At 34.5% G+C, this 22,459-nt stretch overlaps 1 protein-coding gene across 1 annotated transcript in view; it reads right to left on the bottom strand.

The window, feature by feature from the left end:
* Window positions 1-22,026, bottom strand: part of LOC118182861 (multidrug resistance-associated protein 1-like) — a 158,332-nt gene extending 136,306 nt beyond the window's left edge. Inside the window, exon 1 of the mRNA XM_085816624.1 lies at window positions 21,740-22,026. Coding sequence (XP_085672750.1) covers window positions 21,740-21,787 — 48 coding nt within the window. The 5' untranslated portion in view covers window positions 21,788-22,026. The remainder of the gene's footprint in view (window positions 1-21,739) is intronic.
* Window positions 22,027-22,459: the final 433 nt, after the last annotated feature.

The raw sequence follows: 22,459 nt of genomic DNA, 5'->3' as shown, positions 1-22,459 counted from the left end.
GCCTCTTGAAGGCCACGTTAGTAGATTTGATATTCTATGATAAAGCTTCCTATCTTCGGTTTTGCACTATACTTGCCAATAGTTAAACTGACGCCAGTGGAGTCCGAGACAACATCGCGGAAAATTACTCTATGTAGCCTTCGACTATTTGTTATTTAAATTTATCTTTACATTTGAATTCCTACTCTGAATTCTCGCCATAATTGCTGGCAGACTTATAAGAATCAGGACAGCCTTCTGTTCATCTTATAAGGTATTTTCTCCCTCTTTTCTGCAGGCCTTCGGTAGCACACTCTGCGCGTATTCGAGAGGTCCAGGGTTCGATTCCCGATGAGAGCATTACGGATTTCTTCAGTTTTCTGACATTGAAAAATTCTAAGTTACTGTACAGTGGTGCCCGAACTAAAAGGGGGTGGATGATGATTCTTCACTACCAGGACTTGGCGAGTGGGTCCTCTTAATCCCCAGTCGCCCTTTAGAAGGAGGAGTATATAAGGTATTTTCTCCCTCCTTTCTGCATGCCTTTGTAGTGTAACGGTAGCACATCCGGCGCGTATTCGGAAAGTCCAGGTTCGAATCCCGGCAAGGGTATTGCTCATTTTTCACGTCTCCAGCATTCACAGACAAAAATAAAAAGAAGAATTGTAAAGATGAAGATTGATTGTAAAGATAAAGACTTTACATTCTTATTAAGTTTTAAATAAAAAATCTTTTACACCTTTTTCAAGTTTCTGTTATACTTCAGACGTACAGATAAGCAGTTTAACATCTACCAAAAAGTTGGTCATGATTTCCGGTAGTGAAAGGTTTAAAACCTTATTGAAAAACGCTTACAGATGTTTTGTACAAAAGCATTACAGTAAAATCTCTCGTAACCAGCACCCAGTTAACCGGCAATATCAAAATAGCAGCAATTTGGAAGGTATAAATTTAAATCCGAAATTTAGCCCCGAGATTTAAAAAAAAAAATAGTATCAAATGGGCTAATACGCTGAAGATTTAAATGTGAAAAATATTTACCTTACGTTTCTCCTATCCAACGTAATAATCCAGCCAATGGATTAATGAATTATCTAGAATATAAAGATGAACTACTGATTTTTATGCGTCCATGTGTCAGAAGTAAGGTAGTGTTCATAACTTTCAGAAATAATTCAAATTGAAAGACGTCATATTTACTTGATCTTTTTACGTTATTACTTTACGTCACACATAGAAACATTACTTTACGTCATTGTTGACATAAATTGTGACTTAGTATCATGGCTGTCGATGACAAGCTGAGTCGCGAACATTCTCTTAGTTTTAAAAGATATTCGGCTCCCGTAGCCGACAGCTGGATTTAGTTTTATGTTTGGAGTATTAGTGAAAAGGTGATGTATATTTGAATTGATGTAGACAATTCCGTATCTCTCAAGCTGATAATGGAATAATTGAACATCTACTGGAAAAGGAGAAAAGTGATATGGAAGAGGGGTAGGAAGAAGATGACATGCGTAATATGACATGTATGTCATTGGTCAGATTTTGTCGAGAAATATTCATCTATGTCAGTAAACGATATTATGAAACTTCACACTACTCAAAGCGAATTTTCAAAACTACAGTGACTATCTTGTAAGCAAGCAGACATTTGAAGTTGTATGCTATCACACTAAGAAAATACTGGTAACTTTCGTGTGATTAAAAAATGTGGAAATTTTAAAATGATTCATTTTGTTTTTCTGAACTATGTAAGGATTTATTTATTTTTATTAACCAGTTATGTTATGTAACTAGCTTTTTTGTTTTCCTAGCTTTCCGTTTTCCTGCCAAAATGCTAAAGGAAGGTTTTAGATTCTTGAATCAGAGCGTGTTCCTTCTGTTGAAGGCTACGTTTTTAGTTGAATCTCTTGTTAGTAGTATGTCTGCCGCGTTGCGTTATTCTCGCCATTAGACTTGTAAATTAGGTTTCAGCCAACTGCCCGCATACTTTCTGTATAACCTTTGGCTGCATAGTTTAGTTATAAATTGAATTCATTACCTTTTAAGTTACGCCATAAATGCTGGCTGGTTTTGTAAGCATAACAAGTGGCTTCTGTTAAATTAAATAAGTTTAATAAAAGGGACTTTTACACCCTTCTCATTTTCCCTGTCTTCTTACTTACTGAACATAACGATAATTCGCTTAGATCTCAGATATGAGTCTCAAGTAGTTAATGTTTGCAAAGAAAGTGAGGCTCTGCAAATATAAAATAATGTACACATGTTTTAATTTTACATAATTTGCATGACTTTTATGTCATTTATTTAATTGTGGTCGATGGAAAAAAAACAAAAAAAAAAAAAAAAAAAAAAAAAAAACCAATCAACAGACTTTGCTTGCGCAGTTTCAATAGATGATATCACAAAACAAGAAGTAAATTTTAGAAATATGTATTCAGTTATCCGTAAAAATCTTTTTCCCGGAATCAGAGAGGTCCCTTTGTTGCCAGATATGAGGAGTTCCAACTATATTTAACTTAAACATGCTTTACAATTGATTAATTTTAATATATTGAATTTAAAATCAATTTGATGAAAATTTAAGCATGATGGAAAAATTATCTCTGTTTTCCAATAAATCTTTCTTTAATATGGTGTATGGTCACCTTTGACAGAAATGAAAAGTTCACGTCTTGATTTCACAGAATTTACTAAACTGTCAATCAGATCTTGTAGAACTACACACTACTTTTCGGAAAGGGCATTTTTCCGCTTAAGAGGTTCAAGGGTGGCTTTTGGTGCTCCGAAATTCGGCGACCTAAGACATCCCACACATGCCCAGTTGGATTCAAGGTCTGGTGAGTAAACTGAGCAATCCATTCGCGTAATATATTCTACACAGACTACCAATAAGTATTTGGACACCTGTGATAGAAAAGAAAAACTAACTTCATTCAAAATCAATAGTTGGTAGAGCCTCCACGAGAGGTATTTACAGCGTAGACCCTCCGGGGCATACTTTCCATAAGTCTTTGTATGACAGCTAGTAGTATTTTGGAGAAGACATATAAGTCACTTCACCGATTTTGCAAGGGTAGTGCACCCCTGAATTCGGCGATGCAACCCGTCCCAGAGGTTCTCGATAGGGTTCAGGTCTGGACTCTGAGCAGGCCAGTCCATTCGATGAACCCATTGGCACCATACCAAGCCTTGGTTAACGTCGAAACATGACAACTGGCATAGCCGTCCTGAAAGTAACAGGGGTCCAACCCGTAAAACTGCCACAACGTAGGAAGCACATTGTCATCCAAAATAGTGCAGTAGGCATCGGAGTTGAGCTTACCATGAATGGGGACCAAGGGTCCCAGCCCATACCAGGAGAAACACCCCCAGACCATAATTCCACCTTCGCCGAGCTTGACTGTTGGCACAATGCATTCTGCCAGGAGACGTTCTCCAGGTAGACGCCAGACCCAGACCCTGCCATCCGAACTGTAAAGGGTGAACCTTGATTCGTCACTCCAAAGAACCCGTTTCCATTGATCTGCGGTCCAATTTTGATGTGCTTTGCACCACATTAACCGAGCAGCGCGGTTGGACTTTGTGATCAAAGGCTTATGGGCAGCAGTACGACCATGAAAACCAAGCAGATGTGCTTCCTTACGGATGGTATTCATTGAAACAATACTCCCGGATGCCTTTTGAAACTCCTCGCGGATGAGGGCTATCGGTTGGGTGCGGTTCTTCCGAATTTCTCTGAACAGCACTCGTCGGTCTCTATCCCCCAGTTTCGTTGGTCTGCCGACTAGGGGCAAATTCCGACAATCAGCCCTCACCTTCCACTTCTTAATCACATAGGCCACTGTCGATATTGGGTACTTCAGATCGCTAGATATGTCCCTTAAGGATCGGCCACATTTGTGATACCCGATAGTTATACTTTCTCGAAATCAGAGAGCTCCGAACTGCGAGGCATCTTGCATGCGACTAAAGCCGATGCTGTTTCCTACACGATATATACCGGCGGAGTCCGTGGCGTACCTTGGGACCGCAGATATCGTCATTTGCATAGGTTTCCAAATACTTATTGGTAGTCAGTGTATTTCCGAGTATTTTTACACAAGGAAAGTAATAATAGTAATAATAAACAGAAGTTTAAATAACAGGCAGAAAGTACTAACATTTAAAAATATCAATAAAAATGCAAAATACGAAAAATAAATAAAAGTCGTAAATTAAAAAATGAAATTAATGAAGCCAGAAAGGAAAGGAATTGCGAAACTTAATGCTTACATGAAAAAGAAAAATAAATCGATTTATTCATATATGGCATAAAATATAATAGCTCACGTCATGCTTTCACGTCACTAAGCACCAACCACAGACCGACTGGAATCATTTGAAAAGAAAAGGTGCAATCTGACGAAACAATCAATTCGGCCCTGTACTGTGCACAACTCGACCGTTTGAACGAAGAAATAAGAAAGAGCGACCAGAATTGGTCAAAAGAAAGAGAGTGGTGTGTCATCATGACAATGCGCGGCCACACATATCTTTGATGACTCGGAACAAGTTGACGGAACTTGGAAGTTTTGATGCATCCACCATATAGCCCGAACCTTGCACGGTCTGATTACCATTTTCTTCGGTCTCTGCAAAATTTGATGGTAAAAAAAACTGCCCGACCGAACAGCTGCTGAAAATCATTCGCCCAAGTTTTTCGACGATAAACCACAGAAGTTCTACACCGATGGAATTATGAATCTACTCGAAAAATGGTAAAAGATTATAGATAACAATAGTCAATATGTACTTGATTAAAAATAGTTTTCAATAAAAAATTTTGTTCAAAAATGTACCAAATAAGCGCGGAGACTTTTTATATAACCCAATATATAGGCATAATGACGTGTGTCAATGATAATGAAACTGGCACTATGGATTACGAGGAAATTCTTACATCATTACCAGGAATTTTGATACATTTCTCAGGTATAAAAAGGAAGAAGTCAAGGCTAATGACACAGCAGTTTATCTGTATAATTAATAGTTTTCCTTCCAGCTTTTTTTTTTTTTTAGTCCAAAGGGGTTTTATCCCTGGCTATTGTTTTCGTTTTGCAATTTTGTGTTGGTTCACTATAAATGTCCATTTCAATTTTCAAACTGTTGCCACCCGATGTTAGAGTCCTGCATTATATTTGAAAAAATTAAATAATGCCTGCATAAATGTATGTATATTTCTCGCATTGTGATAAAACAACGGTACATTGAGCCATCGAATTTTGAATGACGTAATCCTACTGCGAATATGGACATATGGAAGACCAAATTTGAAATTCGAAATTAATTTTATTATCGATTTCATATTTTGTTAATCTTTAACGAATTTTTGATTAACAAACTCAAGGATTTCAAAGTGAGCCATGGCAACGTTGTACAGAAAAAACATTTTTATCTCCAGCGCGTGAGACTGCGTATCGGAAATTCTAAAGGATATGCTCAATTAAAAACTATTTTGCGATATTTCTATTGAACTGAATTTTATGGTTTAAGTGCGAAGAACGTGATATTTAATAACTAAAGGTAACAGACAAAATGTTAAAAAAAACGCCCCTTTGGGCGTAATTTAAAATCTGAAACCTTTCAGATTTTTTTTTTCTCCCCGTGACTAAAAAGGGAAATCGGCGCCTTTTATGCTGATTTACTTTGTGAGGACCTGTCCATTTTAATCAAAGTTTCAAAGTTTGCGATCATACTGTATTTTCATTTCTATGTATTAATATCTTTTTCATTTCTGTTTGTTAAATATTACAGTTCTCTACAATAAGAAAATATGATTTTGTTCTATAATAGGTATATAAATATTTTAATAGAATTTCATAACTATGTACTATATGCATTTTGATTTTATATTGATAAAAATACTTACTTTTTATGAAAGATTTTTCACAATAACAATACAGCAAGAATTTCTAAGCGATCTTCCAGACACCCCAAGAACTTTATAAATTTATACTTCAGAGATTTCCAAACCGAACTCTAAATTTTATTTACAGAATGATATTTTGTCTGTATTTCTAAATTACATATTGAAGGCATTTATTTGTTTTCTGATTGAGAACTGTAAAGTATTGTACAAAATTTCCCTTCCTTTGCTAACACTCTAATGTTTTTTCTCAAAAGGCTTTCTGTCGCCAAGCCTTTTTTGTTTGAAGGTAGGAATATGTAATATGTAAAAATATGAAGAAAACTTTTTTAACAAATTAAAACCTAATTGGAAAAAAATTGACAATAGACATTTAAATTACTAATTTTCAGTTAAAATGCAATCCCTTCAAGCTTATAAAAGTACCGCAACCGACATGTCGCTTAGCCTGTGCTAGCTGTTCTCTGTTATTTGAGATGCAATCGCGGATCTAAAGTTGTGGGGCGCGTTTAGCAACCCTATCATTCCACGAATTAAGAAAATATATTGTTACGAAATGCCCAACCGCTGTAAGATAGCTTCCCCGCAAAGAGATTTTGGGCGAAATCGTCGTTTGACGACATTTGGCGATAAAATTGGCGATATGGCATAGACGGATCGAGTTCCTTCTAGAATGAATTCTTACCGGTTTGCTCCAGAATGTTCTCGAAGATAGGCTAAAAGCTATATAAACCCCTGCCTGTACGAGGAGTAGCAGTGCATCGTCGAATGTATCAGGAATTTTATCGTGAAGAGTATCTTGAGTGTGTTGAGGTCCGAGAGCGATCGACCGAGTCGGGAGCTGTATTTAGTGTTTTGCCGTGAAGCTGTCTTCACCGTTATAGCCTGGTAGCCCGAAGGCCGTGTTGCTGATTGTTTCAGCGTGTTTGTTGTAGTTTTTCGACGACTGTAAATGTGTCTTTGGAACTCTCCTGTGAAATACTGGCGAATAAATTATGTTTTGATTTTTCATGTTGTCATCAATCACTTCAAAACCACGAACCCGTAGAAGGCAACATTATGCTTAGAAGTTCGTCATCCAAAAATAAGTGATGTTTAAGCACCAAGCTGGTAGTGATTCTTCCAAAATTCCATCCGGTCATCCACTATACCGCAATTTCCAACCAACTACGCAGCAGTTTTCTCAGCCATGACTAAAAATTGAATTGGTGCCTTTCCTAATCAAGCTGTCATATGATATCAAGTTATCTACAGCAAAATAAATCACATATATATTACATAGAGAGAGACAGGGAGAGAGAGGAAAAAAAAAATTGCTAAGACGACAGCCAAGTTTCCAGACAATTTGGTCGTCAGTGAAGGTAATCCCTTGAGAGAACATGAGTTTTTGTAATGTTCATTAACCGTTATTTTATTATTCTTTAAATATTGCTAGCTATTTTCAGAGTTGGCCCCTGAGAGAAATTTCACTATAATTTGAAAACTGTTAAGTAACTTAAATTTCATTCTGTTATCATGCAATTACTTTCTTCATATACATACATATGATAGCATTCAGAGCAAATCGCATTCATTTGTACTGTATAATAAACTTCTTGTCTTTTTAAAAGTGAAATTATTTATCACATTTGATATTACTTCCTTCCATAAATCTTCAGCAAAAGTGATCACATCAAAATCATTGACTGTAAATGTCATTAATTAATATTTTATTTATAACTATAATTCTCTCTTTTATATTTTTTAGTTTTTAATTTTTACTTTATTTAATCCCAAATTCTTTAATAATTTTTCTGTTGAGCTGAATATTAGAATTTTAAAGGACAAAAATTAAAAGTTGTCAAAATCCGAGACATCAGATTTTCTTGCATTCTCGAAGTTTCTCGAAATGAAATTCGCGAGTACAATCGCTATTTATAAAAAAATAGTTAGACAATCAAAATGACAGATTCAAAGAGAACATTTCGTCGGCGGCTGAGCCAGATAAGAATACGCCAAAGATTTTGACGCCAGAGCCATATGCCAATTCGAAGCTTGGTGGTAAAGTCTGATCATCGAATAAGCCCGGGTATAAAGTCCCATGTTCAAAGACGGCGTAAAATCATTCGCTATCCTTTTTACTTCCTTGTACGAAGTAAAAAGGAAGTATTGTAATCTCGAAAAGTTTCAGGCAGCATATTTCAACGAAAATATCCAGCTTGACCGCTATCGAATGCAATTTAACGTTGTTTTGCGTTGTTTTTAAGGGCGGAATAAAAGACTCGTTTCCTCCAAAGAAACTAAAAAAAACTGCTTTAAAATGAATTCTGAAGAGAATTTTTCGTGGCGTCTGTACGAACGCATGTACGTACGTACGTACGTATCTGGCATAACTCAAAAACGAGTAGCCTCAGAACGTTGAAATTTTGTATATAGGACTGCTATAAATATGTAGATGTGCACCTCGTATTTTGGTTGCAATCGGCCACCAAACGTATATAAATATATTTATATATATATCCACTCTGTTACCCGGCTCAGTGATCTCAGTTTCTTTACTCTTATATGTTTGTAAATTGTGCATTTTTTTCTTTAAAAATGATTGAATTATGTTGTTTTTATCTGCCGGTTAAGGTTTTTATGCCTTTAGTAACTCTGTATGCAATATTTTTAGAATTATCAACAATTTTAAAGTTGTTTAAGTGCCGCTAAGACTTTTTTATGGCGGCCATTGATTGTTTACATTTGAAACAGCAGACTAGTGGACTTGTTGCCAATCTAGAGAAACTTAGCTTCGCAACATCAAAGATAACGCCTTCATTTATTATTGCCAATTAAATCATGCTTAATCCTTTCTGGAATTTTTTCGAGGAAATAAGTGTTTAACATTTACTTCGTAATTTTTAATATAGATATTTTGTGTTTTTATGTATTTTTGTTTTCTCGCGAAGTGAGAACTGAATTAATTGAATGAGAAATACTCAATCGTTTGCGAAAAATTGTTTCTTTTTTGTTTTATTTGCTTAATTTCTTTTATACGTCATTCTGGCTTTATTATAGTATTTGAATAGAACATGTGGCAACGATTAGATAATTCTGTTCTTTAAATGATATAAATTTTGTGCATTCTGAGTTATAATATGAACGAAATATAATACTGTTAAGTGAATCTAGCGCCAGAGTGTCGCTATGGTAAACAAATACTAGAGTGAATTTTAAAGAATGCATTTATTCTATTGTGGTTTATGCGCTGTCGGCGAAGTAGATTTAATTCAATCCAATAAGTTTAAATGAAATGCAAGAAAAAATGCGTATAATTTAATATTAAGTACAAGGAAGTCATGTGGTGTACACATCAGATTTTTTCTTTCTCGTAAACGAAGAAAGCGAATATCGATATCGCCCGAAGGAGGTCTTTGCCTAGAGTTCTAAACTCTCTTAATTGGAGCATGGGTATTCGAGAAATACTGCTCAGATTTCTGAATGAAACTTTAGTTATTTGAATTATTCATTCAGGAAATTAATTTTTTAAATGGTTGTGAATTAAACAGAATATAGTATATCTAGTTGCTAAAATTTTGTATGTCCTTTAAAATTAATTCACTTTGTTGTAAATAGCTGTGTTTCGAAATCGTAGATTATTTTTTAAGATTGAGGTTGCCGAATTATCTAGATACGCTGTCATAAGACCAAAGAGAAAAACCTAACTATCAACATTAAGAAAGATCTGCGAAAATGCATTCTTTTATTTTGCATGGCGATATCAGCCACTTATGTTAAGATAATTTTTCATAGAGAAAATGTTCTAAGCGAAAATTTAAAAACTGAGCAAAAAGAATTGTCCAAAAAATTCATATCCGATGCAAAAGAGTATAAATATGCACGAAGAATGTATCTTTAATACAAAATTAAAAACTACCAGAAACTTGCATTTTGAAATGGGATTAAATACATTTAAGTTAAAAAAATTGTAAATAACGAACTCGTATTTTTTAATATTTTTATGCTACACCAATTCGCACATCAGATTTAACGTGCACCTTGCAGGGGCAAAAAAAGACGGGGACAGTTCTACACTTCCCGTTATACTGCGCCGATGAACGAAATTTAACTTGCTATTTTCATGCCTCGAAAGAGCGACTTAGGCTATTACGTTTATATATAGCATTGTTCTAACATTGGTATTTTGACCCAAACTCGGGCTTTTATTTTAAACGGCATGCCGATATTTTTCCGCCATTGTGGCAAAATTTTATTCTATGACTCAAATTTTGCCACAATATTAAATTTTGTAAAAGTAGATGAGTGGCGCGCTTTTTTCAATTTGAGCCAACAATAATTCACTTGGCAAAATTCTTAATTTATAGCAACCCATTTTTCTTTCCCATTTTGCATTGTGCACGAGCGGGAAAAAAGGTACACAATTCATTCTTTCAAATAATTTTAACAAAGTGCGCAAAGCACGTTTGACGTTATTACCGCTTATAACAAGTATGCCAAATTTCAAAACGCGTTAATATATAAACTCAGGTATATATTTGGAATCTTGAATAAAAAGCACTAATTTTTGGCAGGTATGCCTAGAAATACATAAAAAAAAAATGGTAAAAATTTGATAGGTTATACTTCAAAATCGTTTTCGAAAAATTTATAAAAATTGCTAAAAAATATAAATTTTGAAAATAAATCAGAAAATAGTTCCAAATTTTATTCAATTTTTGTTAGCGGAAGTTTCGAAAGGAATCAAGTAAAAGAAATTGTGAAAGAAGAAATCAAGTAAGTTTAATAAAAAAAAATTTAAAAAGAGGTATTTAAAAATATATACCAAATTCAATTAACATTGAGAAGTTAAATTCTGAGAGCTAATTTTTTAAAAATTGCTCCAGAGACTTTTACAAAACTTGGCGCTTTGGCATAATTTGAATTGTAGAATCGAAATCTGTGTGTGTGGGGGGGGGGGAGGATTCCATTTCAGAAAAAGTCCGATTTTGTGTCCAGATACCTATGTTAGAACAATGCTATATATAAATCTAACAAATATCCTAAGTCGCATTTTCAAGACATGAAAAAGTCAAGTTAAATTTCGTCAAACGGCCCAGTAGAATTGGAGATATAGAACTGTTCTACTCTGTGTATGTGTGTGCAAAGTGTATACATACATAGCTAGTCTACAAGGTTCTTACAATTGAAATTTCTGTATTCATTTCAGCTAAGCTCTTAAATATTTATTAATAACAGTAATTTCTAGGGCAGAAACCTTTTCACGGCTCGAATTTCTACGAATATTTTCTCGAACTTTAGGAAAGTTTCTAATATTTCACGAATGTCAAATTTTCCTACTGGAGTCGTATAAATCCCCCCATTTCGTTTTTTTTTAATTATAATTTATTTGTTTATTTTTATTTTTATTTTTCCCGCTTATTATGTTTTACTTTCTATTGCAGCTTTTACATTACTCTAAGCCTATCATTTTTATTTTGCTTCTTATTACTGTTTCCACAAAAAAACATTGCAGACAAATCCCATTTCAAAATCTAAACTAGAAAATTTAACTTTGAATTTCCGTAAGTTTATTAGACTTTTGGAACAAGAAAAAAGTATTTCTCGAAATAAGAAAATCCCCCTGTCATGCTAAAACAAACAATTTCGAGCCCAATTAATCTTTTTTTAAAACACGCTGTTTAACGAAGAGAATCGGTATATATAAGAAGTACTTTAGAAATCTATAAGAAATTATCTCCTTTCCTCGTGCGTATTGCTGTGATGTAATTGTTTATTAAATAAATTTAAAATTGAATGATCGGTAGTTTTACACCCTGCAAAAGCAAGGTTGATTTTTCAAATTTTTTGTTCCAGAAATCCTAATAGTCTCCACAGTGATACAGACAATAGTGTAAACAATAACTCGTCACCATGTGGATTTTGTTGATTAGGTGTCATAGCTCTGCCCAATGGTCCGTCAAGTGGTCCTAGTGGTGAATCGAAGTGATTGAATAGTGGTGATTGATCCCTAGTGGTGACTGAATGATCGGTAGTTTTACACCCTGCAAAAGCAAGGTTGATTTTTCAAATGTTTTGTTCCAGAAATCCTAATAGTCTCCACAGTGATGCAGACAATAATGTAGACAATAACTCGTCACCATGGGGATTTTGTTGATTAGGTCTCATAGCTCTGCCCAATGGTCCGTCAAGTGGTCCCAGTGGTGAATCGAAGTGATTGAATAGTGGTGATTGATCCCTAGTGGTGACTGAATGATCGGTAGTTTTACACCCTGCAAAAGCAAGGTTGATTTTTCAAATTTTTTGTTCCAGAAATCCTAATAGTCTCCACAGTGATGCAGACAATAATGTAGACAATAACTCGTCACTATGTGGATTTTGTTGATTAGGTCTCATATCTCTGCCTAGTGGTCCGTCAAGTGGTCCTAGTGTTGAATAAGAGCTCTGGACAGTGGTCCATAAGATGTAAGAAATTATCCTCAATCGTCTCTTGTCTGCTTTCCTGATGTACGTAGTTAGCATTTTTAGCTAATAAGTGATAGATTGGATTAGATTGTTTGGATTATGGCAAAGCATACTAGGGTTATCTGCCTAAAGGATGGGGTACCTTCGTAACTTTTTGAGGGAAACTGGCGTGCATTCATGTTACTTTTGTGGAAATTGCAAAGCTCCAATACAGCCTGTCCGGATTATGCCTATATATTAAATTTTGTAAAACTTAAGTGCGAAATTTACGGAGAAATTCAAAAATTTATATTGGCGCATTTTTTTCAAGTTTGCGCCAAAAATAATTCAATTGACTAACTTCTTAATTTATCGCAACCTATTTTCCTTTCCTTTTATTCATGAGCGGAATAAAAGTCAACGTTCATTAATTCAAATAATTTTAACAAAGTGCGTAAACCACATTTGGCGTTATTATCGCTTATTAAAAATATGCCAAATTAAAAAGCCGATATGTAAATTTACGTATATCCTAGGAGATTTTGAATAAAAAATTTAAATTTTTTGCAGTTATGCTTAGAAATACATCTACTTTAAGATAGATTAATGGTAAAAATTTTATAGATTATAATACAATTTTTTTTTGAAAATTTTTTTAAAATTATTTAAAAATACAAGTTTTAAAAATAAATCATAAAAAATTGGCGAATTTTATTTGGAATGAACCAAAATTTCGAAATGGGAAAAGAAGAATCAAAGAAGTTTGATAAAAAAGAGATAGTAATAAATACATACCAAACACAATTAACATTGAGCAGCTAAAATTTTGAAAGCTAATTTTTGAAAAACTACGCGTGTGATTTTACAAAACTCGGCAGTTTGGCATAATTTGAGTCGTAGAATTGAAATGTGAAAAAAAATTGGCATGTCATTTCAGAAAAAGTCCGATTTTGTGTGAAAATACCTATGTTAGAACAATACTATATATAAATCTAATACATATTCTAAGTCGCTCTTTCGAGACATGAAAAACGCAAGTTGAATTTCGTCAATCGGCCTAGTAGAACGGGAGATATAGAACTGTCACCAACTCTCTATTTCTTTTTTCGCAGTGTATATACATAGACTGCCGGTTTTACGGGAAACGGTTAAGGCTCAAAAAACAATTCTTGCAGCAAATTCATACGACAAAGCACATTTTTTTTCGCTCAGAGACTTCCTCGCTTTAGTTCGGAAATTTTCCGACAGATGGCGCTGCAGATAATAAACCCATAAATTTAAAAAAATACATTTCACAATTTTTCCAAATTTTCAATGAAAGAAAATTTCATTACAATAGTTTCGAAATCTCCACCATCAACCACAGTCACCTATCGTAATCGGAGGACGAATTTAGCAGACGTTTCTGCAATGTTGCCAATGGAATGGCTGCACATTCGTCACTGATCTTTTGTTCAAGTTTCTCAAGTGTTCGGAGATTTTTTCCAGTACATTTCATTCATCCTTCAAGCGAACCCAAAGGAAGGCATCGTACGGATTCACGTCTGGTGAATACGGTGACCACTCTATTCCCTTTCCTGTGCAGCATGGGTAATTTTAAGCAGTTTCACGGTTATTAAAATATCCCTCTAAGAACCTGCAGCAGTCCGGTGAAGCCTCGCACCATCTTGCATGAACCAGGATGTCGCGGATGATTCGACCAAAACATGTGACCACAAAATGGTTCAAAATTTGAACGCATTGTTCTGAAGTCACTGTATTCGTCCAGAAACAACTTCCCATACAGAGATTTTGAACAGATAACAGATTGATTGTGGAACATACACATGACGGATCTCAGTTCCACAAGTTCGACAGTTTTGCTGATTGATGTAGCTATCTAGTTGGAAATGTGTTTCATCTGAAAACCATATAAAATTCACATCAATATTTCCAGCATTTCATTCACAAACATGTTCCTTTTCTCTATGGACCGGTGTGAAACGATTGCTGTGTTTGAATTGTGTACGGGAACAAGGCCATGCACTTACGCATTATCTTATGTGCGGCCGTTGTGCTAAACAAATGTGGATGAAGTTTATCGGACTGATTTTCTAGGAAAGTTTGCAATTGTTTCATCAACCAACTTGTGCATTTGCTTCTGTAATAGCCGATGGGCGTCGTCCAGCATTTCCGACACTCACATTCGGAACACTACCTGTTCATTTGAATATCTCGTGCAATGTTTATTATATTCAGCTGCGGACCATTAGCTATTTAGAATTTGCACTGTAAGCTTCTTCTTGTTGCTGTAAAGCTCTCATCCGGTTGGTGAAACTCGAATGCAAGAAAAATTCTCTCCTGCAACGAATACATCACTTTCAACAGTTTCCTACAGAATGTGCAGTCCTGCTCTTTTTACTGCTCGTCCAGTTACAGAAGTCAAAACATGAACCCCTTCTGGGAATGCGTATTTTTATGATTTGCATACATAAGAACTGGAAAGAACTGTTGCGTCATCTGTTCGGAAATTGTTTTAAAAAAAACCAGGATCTCTGGGAGGAAAATTTATGCCCTGTCTCGTGATTTTGTTGCTGGAATTGTTTTTCAAGCTTATCCGTTTACCTGTCATAAAGTTTTGAAAACCATTAGTTTATTTTAGGGCACCCGACATATGCTTTTCTAAAATCATGCGCAGATGGCATTCCTTGTGCTAATTCGTCAAGGATATACAATGCATTTATTATGTGTCCCGTTTGTGACTGCGATTTTTCGATTTCTGTCCGATGTTTTCTTAAGAATGTTCATTATTAAAAAAAAACTTTATTTTCGGTACATTTTTAGTCTTTAAGAATTATTTTATAAGGTATTTATCCCGTCTTCTTGGCATACCTTCGTGGTGTAGTGATCTGCACGCTGGGCGCGTATTCCAGAGGTTCGCGGTTCGATTCCCGGCGAAGGCGGTTGCTCATTTTTCATCTCTTTGGCTTTTCCAATTAACCTAATGTATCTACAGTTTTTTTCGCTGAGAAGATCCTCTTAACTTTTAAGGCTAAGAAGCTTGACTTTTAAAACTGATTATTGTATTTGGTAGGTCAGCACTTCTGTATCATCAGTCAAACTAGACAAAGGTGTACTTATTTTCCAAAGACATTCTCAATGTTCACATTAAAAATGTTGTAATTTTTGCTACTATATAATTCTGGGATTATAAAAGAAATGTAATTTTTCAAAATTCAGTTATAAATACGTTGTATCATGATAGCTATTAAATATTAAATTATAAAAATAAAGTCTTTGGTGCGCGCTGGCATTTTTGGTTAGTGAATATTTGGCAGATCTTTGTTTAAGTCATATGCTCGAGAAGATCCGAAAAGTTGAAAACTATTCCCCTAAATGAAAAAAAATTATGTCGGATGAATTAATTATGAATGAATTAATAGTTAAATCTAGTTATGACTTTTTTAAGACTCAAGCAAAATAAAAATACAAAATTTCTATGTTGAAATGAATATTATCACATCTATTGGAAAACTTGGCTATTACTGTTATGCTTTCCTTGATGACAAGAGAGATAAAAACTATTTGGGATCATAATTCTGCAAGCTCACTGTATTTCTTTTTTTTTACAAATTTTTTACTAGAGTCAAAACGAGCTGAGGGCGAAAATAATTTTATTCGCTAAATGCATCATGATGGTACACATTTTTTTTTTTTTTTTTTTTTTTTAAGGAAACTATTTGACGTTTGTGGTATTACTACTGAAAAGATCAAAAATAACTTTCACAGTGCTTTCAAAACATGAGGAAAATCGATGAGATCGCTGTATATGCTCCCAAACACCAAAGAAACTATTTTGAAGGAAATGGAAGAAATACCTTGTTGGAAACGTGAACGAACAAGAATGTTATTGCATTATCACCGTAGGTTCTTAAGTGCTTCATGAGATATCGGATCGACGTAAATCACTAGTAACGGAAGAACATACGCTTTTTCGAGCGAAGTCCATTTTTCCTTGGTTGATATCTTTGCTGCTAGTGTACCGTTTATCAGTTGATTTAAGATAAAATTACAAAGAAAGTACTTAGCATGTAACTGTGATTGAGAATTTTTTAAACACTGCTTTTTTAAATGGAAGAGTTTATTTCACTTAACGCATTTTTAACGCAAATGCTTTAAAATTGTGCTTTGTCTTACCCAATATCCATATCAAGAACTTCCTTTTATGTATGCGCTAATATGCTTTTATACAAACTAATTGGATAGTAATTAATGATAAGAGATTCGTTTTATTTCCATTTAAAATTTCATTAATTACACTTTAATAAATAAACTGCATATTTGAAATAATACTAAAGATATTCCAGTTCTTTTAATTATGAATTTAAGTAATTTGTATGAAAAGCTTTATCGTTTTTAATAAATAAAATTAAATCATAGAAATAACATCATTTGATTTTTGAATTTTTATCAGTTAAGTTTCCACATATTGCAAAGGGTTTGACCTTCTTTGGTAGCCTTAGGTTTCTTTTGTATAGACCAGAGTTTCTTAAACTGTGGGTGTCAAAAAAAAAAAAAAAAAAAAAAAAAAAAAAAAAAAAAAAAAACGTTTCGACGCATTCTATTTATAATATAAACGTTCATTTTACTTGCTTTGCACATGACGCTGCAATTTCGTCTGTTACGTATTTAAAATTTTCACATTGTTCTACGCCTTAAAATTAGAAATGAAAGTTAATGACCTAAAACTGCAATAGTATATTACAGTACAAATGACGAAATTGGCAGTTTGTGTGTCGGATTTGCGCAATGCTTATGGAGTCCCACAAAACTTTAGTAAATATTATGTGGGTCCTGGGTTTAAGAAAAATGTTTAAGAAGCCCTGGGATAGAGTGTGACCTTTTTTCGTAGCATAAATTAAGTCCAAATTCTTAACGGACTTGGAGTGAATTATCGTTGTGTCAGAAGTTAACGAGAGAGACTCGAAAAGGTTGAAATAGCCTTTATATTAAACCAGAAACCTGAGAATAAAATACACGTCTCGTGCTTACAAAATTAGCCAGCACTTGCAGCTTATAGTAGCAGGCAAATTCAAAATTTTAAACTTAGCCTAGTAGTCAAAAATTACACAATTTAACTTTAATTTTAAGCTGGCTTAGAATTTCTCAGTGATGTAGCAATTAAATGTCGGTAGCAATAACGCAAAGCCGAAAAATTATAATCTTATCAGAGTTGCCGAAAATCTTGTAACGATGTCTTGACAGGCAGAAACACGCTGTTACAATCTAAAACCTTCAGCTTAAATACCCTGTAACTGATTTTTACATCTGGTTGGGTAACGGAAAAGGAGAAGTGATAAGAAAGTGAAGGCTAAGTTTATAAATAACTGATTAATGTAAAGTAATAGTAACCGTACAATATATTCGTGTCAAAGTTTCGGTTTGTAGGCTTTTTATTAACAACTGAAAAAGTTATTTAAATAATTTTAATGTGTTAAACAGTTTCATTTTGAGATATTTCTCTGCTGCATGAGTTCAACTTTTCAATTACTGTGGTAATTTTCTACCTGATAAATATTTTGAATTTCACCTTTTCTTAATTTTCATTCTTTAGTAGGTCTTCCTTTAGCTAAAACGATTTTTATTTAATTACATGAAACAACTTGGTTGGATCCAAAAGTCGGTGAAGTGGTTTTCAATTTCAAGTTCTACAACTGTATGCCCTGTTTTATTCTCAAACCAGTAGAAGAAAATTTTCGATTGCATTGCCAATGATCCCTGAATTCTTTAAGAATTTCAGTTATTATACACGAACTTACAATTTCTGCAGTTGCCAAAAGCTCATAACAGCAGATCTCATTGTCTTCCCGATGAGTTGGATCGCCTTCAGAAAAATCTCCGGCTCCTATATGCAAGTCGATCGTTATTCGAAAAGAGAGAAACTTTCATAAGGGTATCCCGGGACAAAGATGTGTATACCCTTATGAGAATCAGTTTCTAACTTTTAAAAAGCAAACTTACGGGCACATTTACGTCTGGCAGTAGCAATGAAAATAAAATTTTTACTTACTTTGCTAATCAAAGTAGCAAACTAAAATCCTGTTTGCATAGCAAAATCTTAGTTTTAAGGTGTCTGCGCTCTTATGAAAGCTGCATTTTGCAAATCGGAAAATCACCTTCATAAAGATGCATGCACCTTCAGACCGTGGTGCCCATATGAAGGTTTCTGTCTTTTTGAAGAAGAGTGACTGACTTGCAAAAAGATTCCAATTGCTTTATGAAGTGATTTCTATGAGTTGAATAATCTATAATTCCTTTCCCTGAAGATGTTCTAATTTTTTCTTTTTCGTGTAAGTGTTTTTCTTGTTATTTTTCAGATGACTGACGTCAATGACCAATGCCTTACCTAAGGTTAATTTAATGCTCCAGATGACTTACATGTTGCTGTTCTAAGACACAAACTGCAGTTTTAAGGCACAAATTGCAGTTTTAAAGCACAAACTGTAGTTTGAAGACACAAACAGCCCCACAAAAACACGTCTTAAGGAGCTGGTTGCCATAAGAGAGTTCACAGCTTAAATATTCATATCTAAAAGCTACTATTCAGCACTTTGGTAAAACAAATTGTTAATTAGAGCTATTATCTGGGCTATTCCTGTGGCAGGAAGGAAGAAGCAACAGCTCCGTGCCCTTCAACCTTATATCTTCAACAATGCAAAATTATTCTGTAACTCTTATAGAGCCGTTTTCTGTGTGCTCTTCGGAATACCACTATTAATGCTTTCATTGAAGCTAGAAGTCTTTAAAATCACAATATTACAGTTTAGGAATCAAGCTTCCTTACGCGGAATAATATACGGTCCGAACAGCTTTGAACTCCTAGTCTCTCCATTTTCCCGGCCTCCTGCGAAATTCTCTCAACAACAAAATCTATTTTAAAGATCATACAGATACGTAACCAACAGCACATATGAATCAAACATAGGTGAAAAGTCAAGAACAGCCTGTATTTGCCATAAAACCAAAAATCTAAAAATACTCTGGAAAGGACGTCTGTGCTCAGAAAATACAGCTTTCCAAGCGGAAATTTTATCTATTAAGACGGCAATAGAAATTTTAATTATAAATAAATGCAATAATCTCACGATCCAATCAGATTCTCTTCCTTCGCTACGTACAATAGCAAACTTCAAAACGAAAACGCCCTTTCACTTGCCAAAGACCATCTACTGTGAGCCCGCCAGTAACCGAGCGGTAAAGTCGTTGAACATGGGTTGTTCTGTCTGGTGTTCGAATCCCGGCGAACGAGCTGAGCGTTTTCGTAGTTTTCCACCATGTTCAACGTGTATACGAGCCAGTTTTCCTTAGAAAGACCTGCACAAAGGCATCTCTTCCTTTAGGTAGATAGCCCTCGAGTACTTTGCCATAATTATATAAGTCAACCAACCAAGAACAGCCACTGTATCCAGTTCCGATGTCATGAATATAAATCGACCAAAGTCACATCTCAAGAAAAAGAACACTTGTAAGGATTATGTTAATTTTATAAACAGTTAAATTTTAAGTTAAAGATCCTTTCCTGTCAAATTCTTAACTTTAACTTACTACTTCTGGCCAGAACGTAGTTTTGGAATCACTCTGAATACTGAATGAGAAGGAGCGGTATTTAAACCGCGAAGTCTACTTGCTGAGTTAGAGAAAGTTTCTGATTTGCGCGCGTCTGCCTTTTGGCTACTCTCTCTCTCAAAGCTGTTATTACGCTCGGCCGTACTCAGACCCTTGATAAGCTTCGTAGTCAAATAGAGTTAAGGGGCCAACCAACGAGATATATACTGTCATATGAAGTTGTTGGGGCCAACTCGATTAGAATCTTGATAGCTTCGGCTATATCTCTATAGTTAATCTTAGTTTTAGTTTATTTCTTAGTCTCTTAAGTTCAAGCCGAAGTGTCGGCTTTTATTGTACACTCCAAGACGGAGTTTTGTCAAATCTTATTGGAACAATAAAGGGTTAGCTACCCTTCCATCTTGTTGTTTCTTGTTATACGAACTTAAGCGATTATTCGCTAATTAGTCCTTAAGATTCGTCACTTTCTATAGTAACTGAGAAATACACTAGTGAGAATCTTACTTAATAAATTTAATTTGTCAGTATGAATAAAACTCTGTTCCCCAAGGCAAAATAACACAACTAATTAATGTAATAAATAACAAAAGACGTTTCATTAACCCCCGTTTAAATCACTTCATATTTGGACATGGCCCGTTCCCCATCTATTGCTATGAGAGAAAAAGTCTTCCTCAGACAACTGTGTTTCTGACGAAAGCACCTTTGACATGAGAAAACTTTGGACATGAAGAAAAGCAGAGTATTATCTTTTATCATGTCCACCAGAATGTTGGTAAACAGCCAAGCGAAGTCTAATTTCGAAGATATTTGAAAACAATCCAAACTTATGATAAAATCAATGAAATTGTCAAATATCTTTCGGAACAAGGCTATGATATTTGCTAACAATAGTTGTTACGAAATAATTAATTTTTATTTTAGTGATCAGAACCTTCTAACTAATAACCGCATGAAATAGTTTCGGAAAGATAGCACGGAGCCTCTGTAGGATGCTTCACTGCGCAACACGTCATTAGGATGGTGGTTTAAATATATGCATATATATATATATATATATAAAGCAGGAGCCATTAAAAATGCCCACTGCCCTTCTTGAGATTCGAACACCGAACCTCCTTATTGCTAGTTGGACATGCTATCCAGTTACACCACGAAGGCACGCGAAAAGAAGCGAGAAAGTACCTTATACATGGATCAGAAGCATCATGAGATAGTACCTATATCACAGTAGGGTAAAGTCCGGTGACTCTTATGCGGGTTTTTTTTTTTTTTTTTTTTTTTTTCCCTGTCCTGTATTTAATATAATGATTTATCATTTTTTTATAACTTCTGCACTTAAAGGAACTGTTTAAATTATTTTACCTCAAAACAGTATCTTAAAATAATACGCTATTTAAAATAGCTGTACAATTTTCTTCAAGAATACGTTCAATCTCTCAAGCTGATATAAATGAGAGTAATTTACACGCGAGCTTTCTTTTCCTTCATAAATAACTTTAAATAATGTCAACCGTTTTATATTGAGGGAAATAAAAATATCAAAAATAGTTTTTCTAATAAGAAAAGTAATTTCTTTAGCAAAGCCACGTTAGAAGGAGCATAAAGACCAGTTACTCAACAACCAAAAAAATAAAATAAAATAAAATAAACTTTCTGAGTATTGCATAAAAAAAAAAAGATTACATCTAAAGTTTTATTTTTACATCTTTCTGGTAATAAGTTCAGTTCTTCCTCAAACACGAGCATCTTTCGGGATACTTATTGTGCTAAACTACCTCAAGCATGAATCAAAAAGGAAAAATTTCTTTTTAAACATACCCAGAAGGTCGATTCGCATAGAATTACACTTCCTTGGTTACCATTCATTATGACGTCTTCTCTGTTATGGATTTTGCAATGGATGACACAAGGTTGAATTACTGTTTCACGTACCGTGGTACGACATGCAAATGACTGCTTCTTTCTCGTCGAAACTTGAAACGTCGTCTAACACTCCACAGCACAGAACATTTAATGCAGGAAAAGCGATAAAAAACAAAACCTAAGGAGTTGCTTTTTTATCTCTCGTTTCTTTCCCCCTTTTCCACACAAGAAGAAACGAGCCCTGAGGGTGATTTTGATTACCGTTTATTCTTCAGTTATCGCACTGAATGGAAATCGTGACGACTTGCCTTTCAGGCGAGAAGGTATTGTTTGTTCTTAATAGATAAACTTTCACAGCTCGAGAAAACTATTTGTTATCTCTTTGCAACAACTCATGCCCTTAGTTTAATCCCTAATTTGCCGGTGTTCCTATTGGCCAACGTAGGCAAATGATACATAAGAAAAATCTTATATGGACACCACATAATTTCCTTGTACCGCTTATTAAACTACACACACTTTCTGCACCACTTCATTTAAGCTTATTTCTTCGAATTACTCTAACTTAATTAATGATCTCTTAAGACAAATTGAAAATGACATCAAAAACTGCAAATTTTGAAATAAAATATCCACCCCCCCCTTTTTTTTTTTTTGTTGTTGTTGTTGTTGTTG

The sequence above is a fragment of the Stegodyphus dumicola genome, chromosome 5 (assembly GCF_044657685.1).
Source record: "Stegodyphus dumicola isolate Sdum_Otavi_A_Nest chromosome 5, ASM4465768v1".
Taxonomy (NCBI): domain Eukaryota; kingdom Metazoa; phylum Arthropoda; class Arachnida; order Araneae; family Eresidae; genus Stegodyphus; species Stegodyphus dumicola.
The sequence above is the reverse complement of the archived record's forward strand: the minus strand, read 5'-3'. Positions and strand labels throughout refer to the sequence as shown.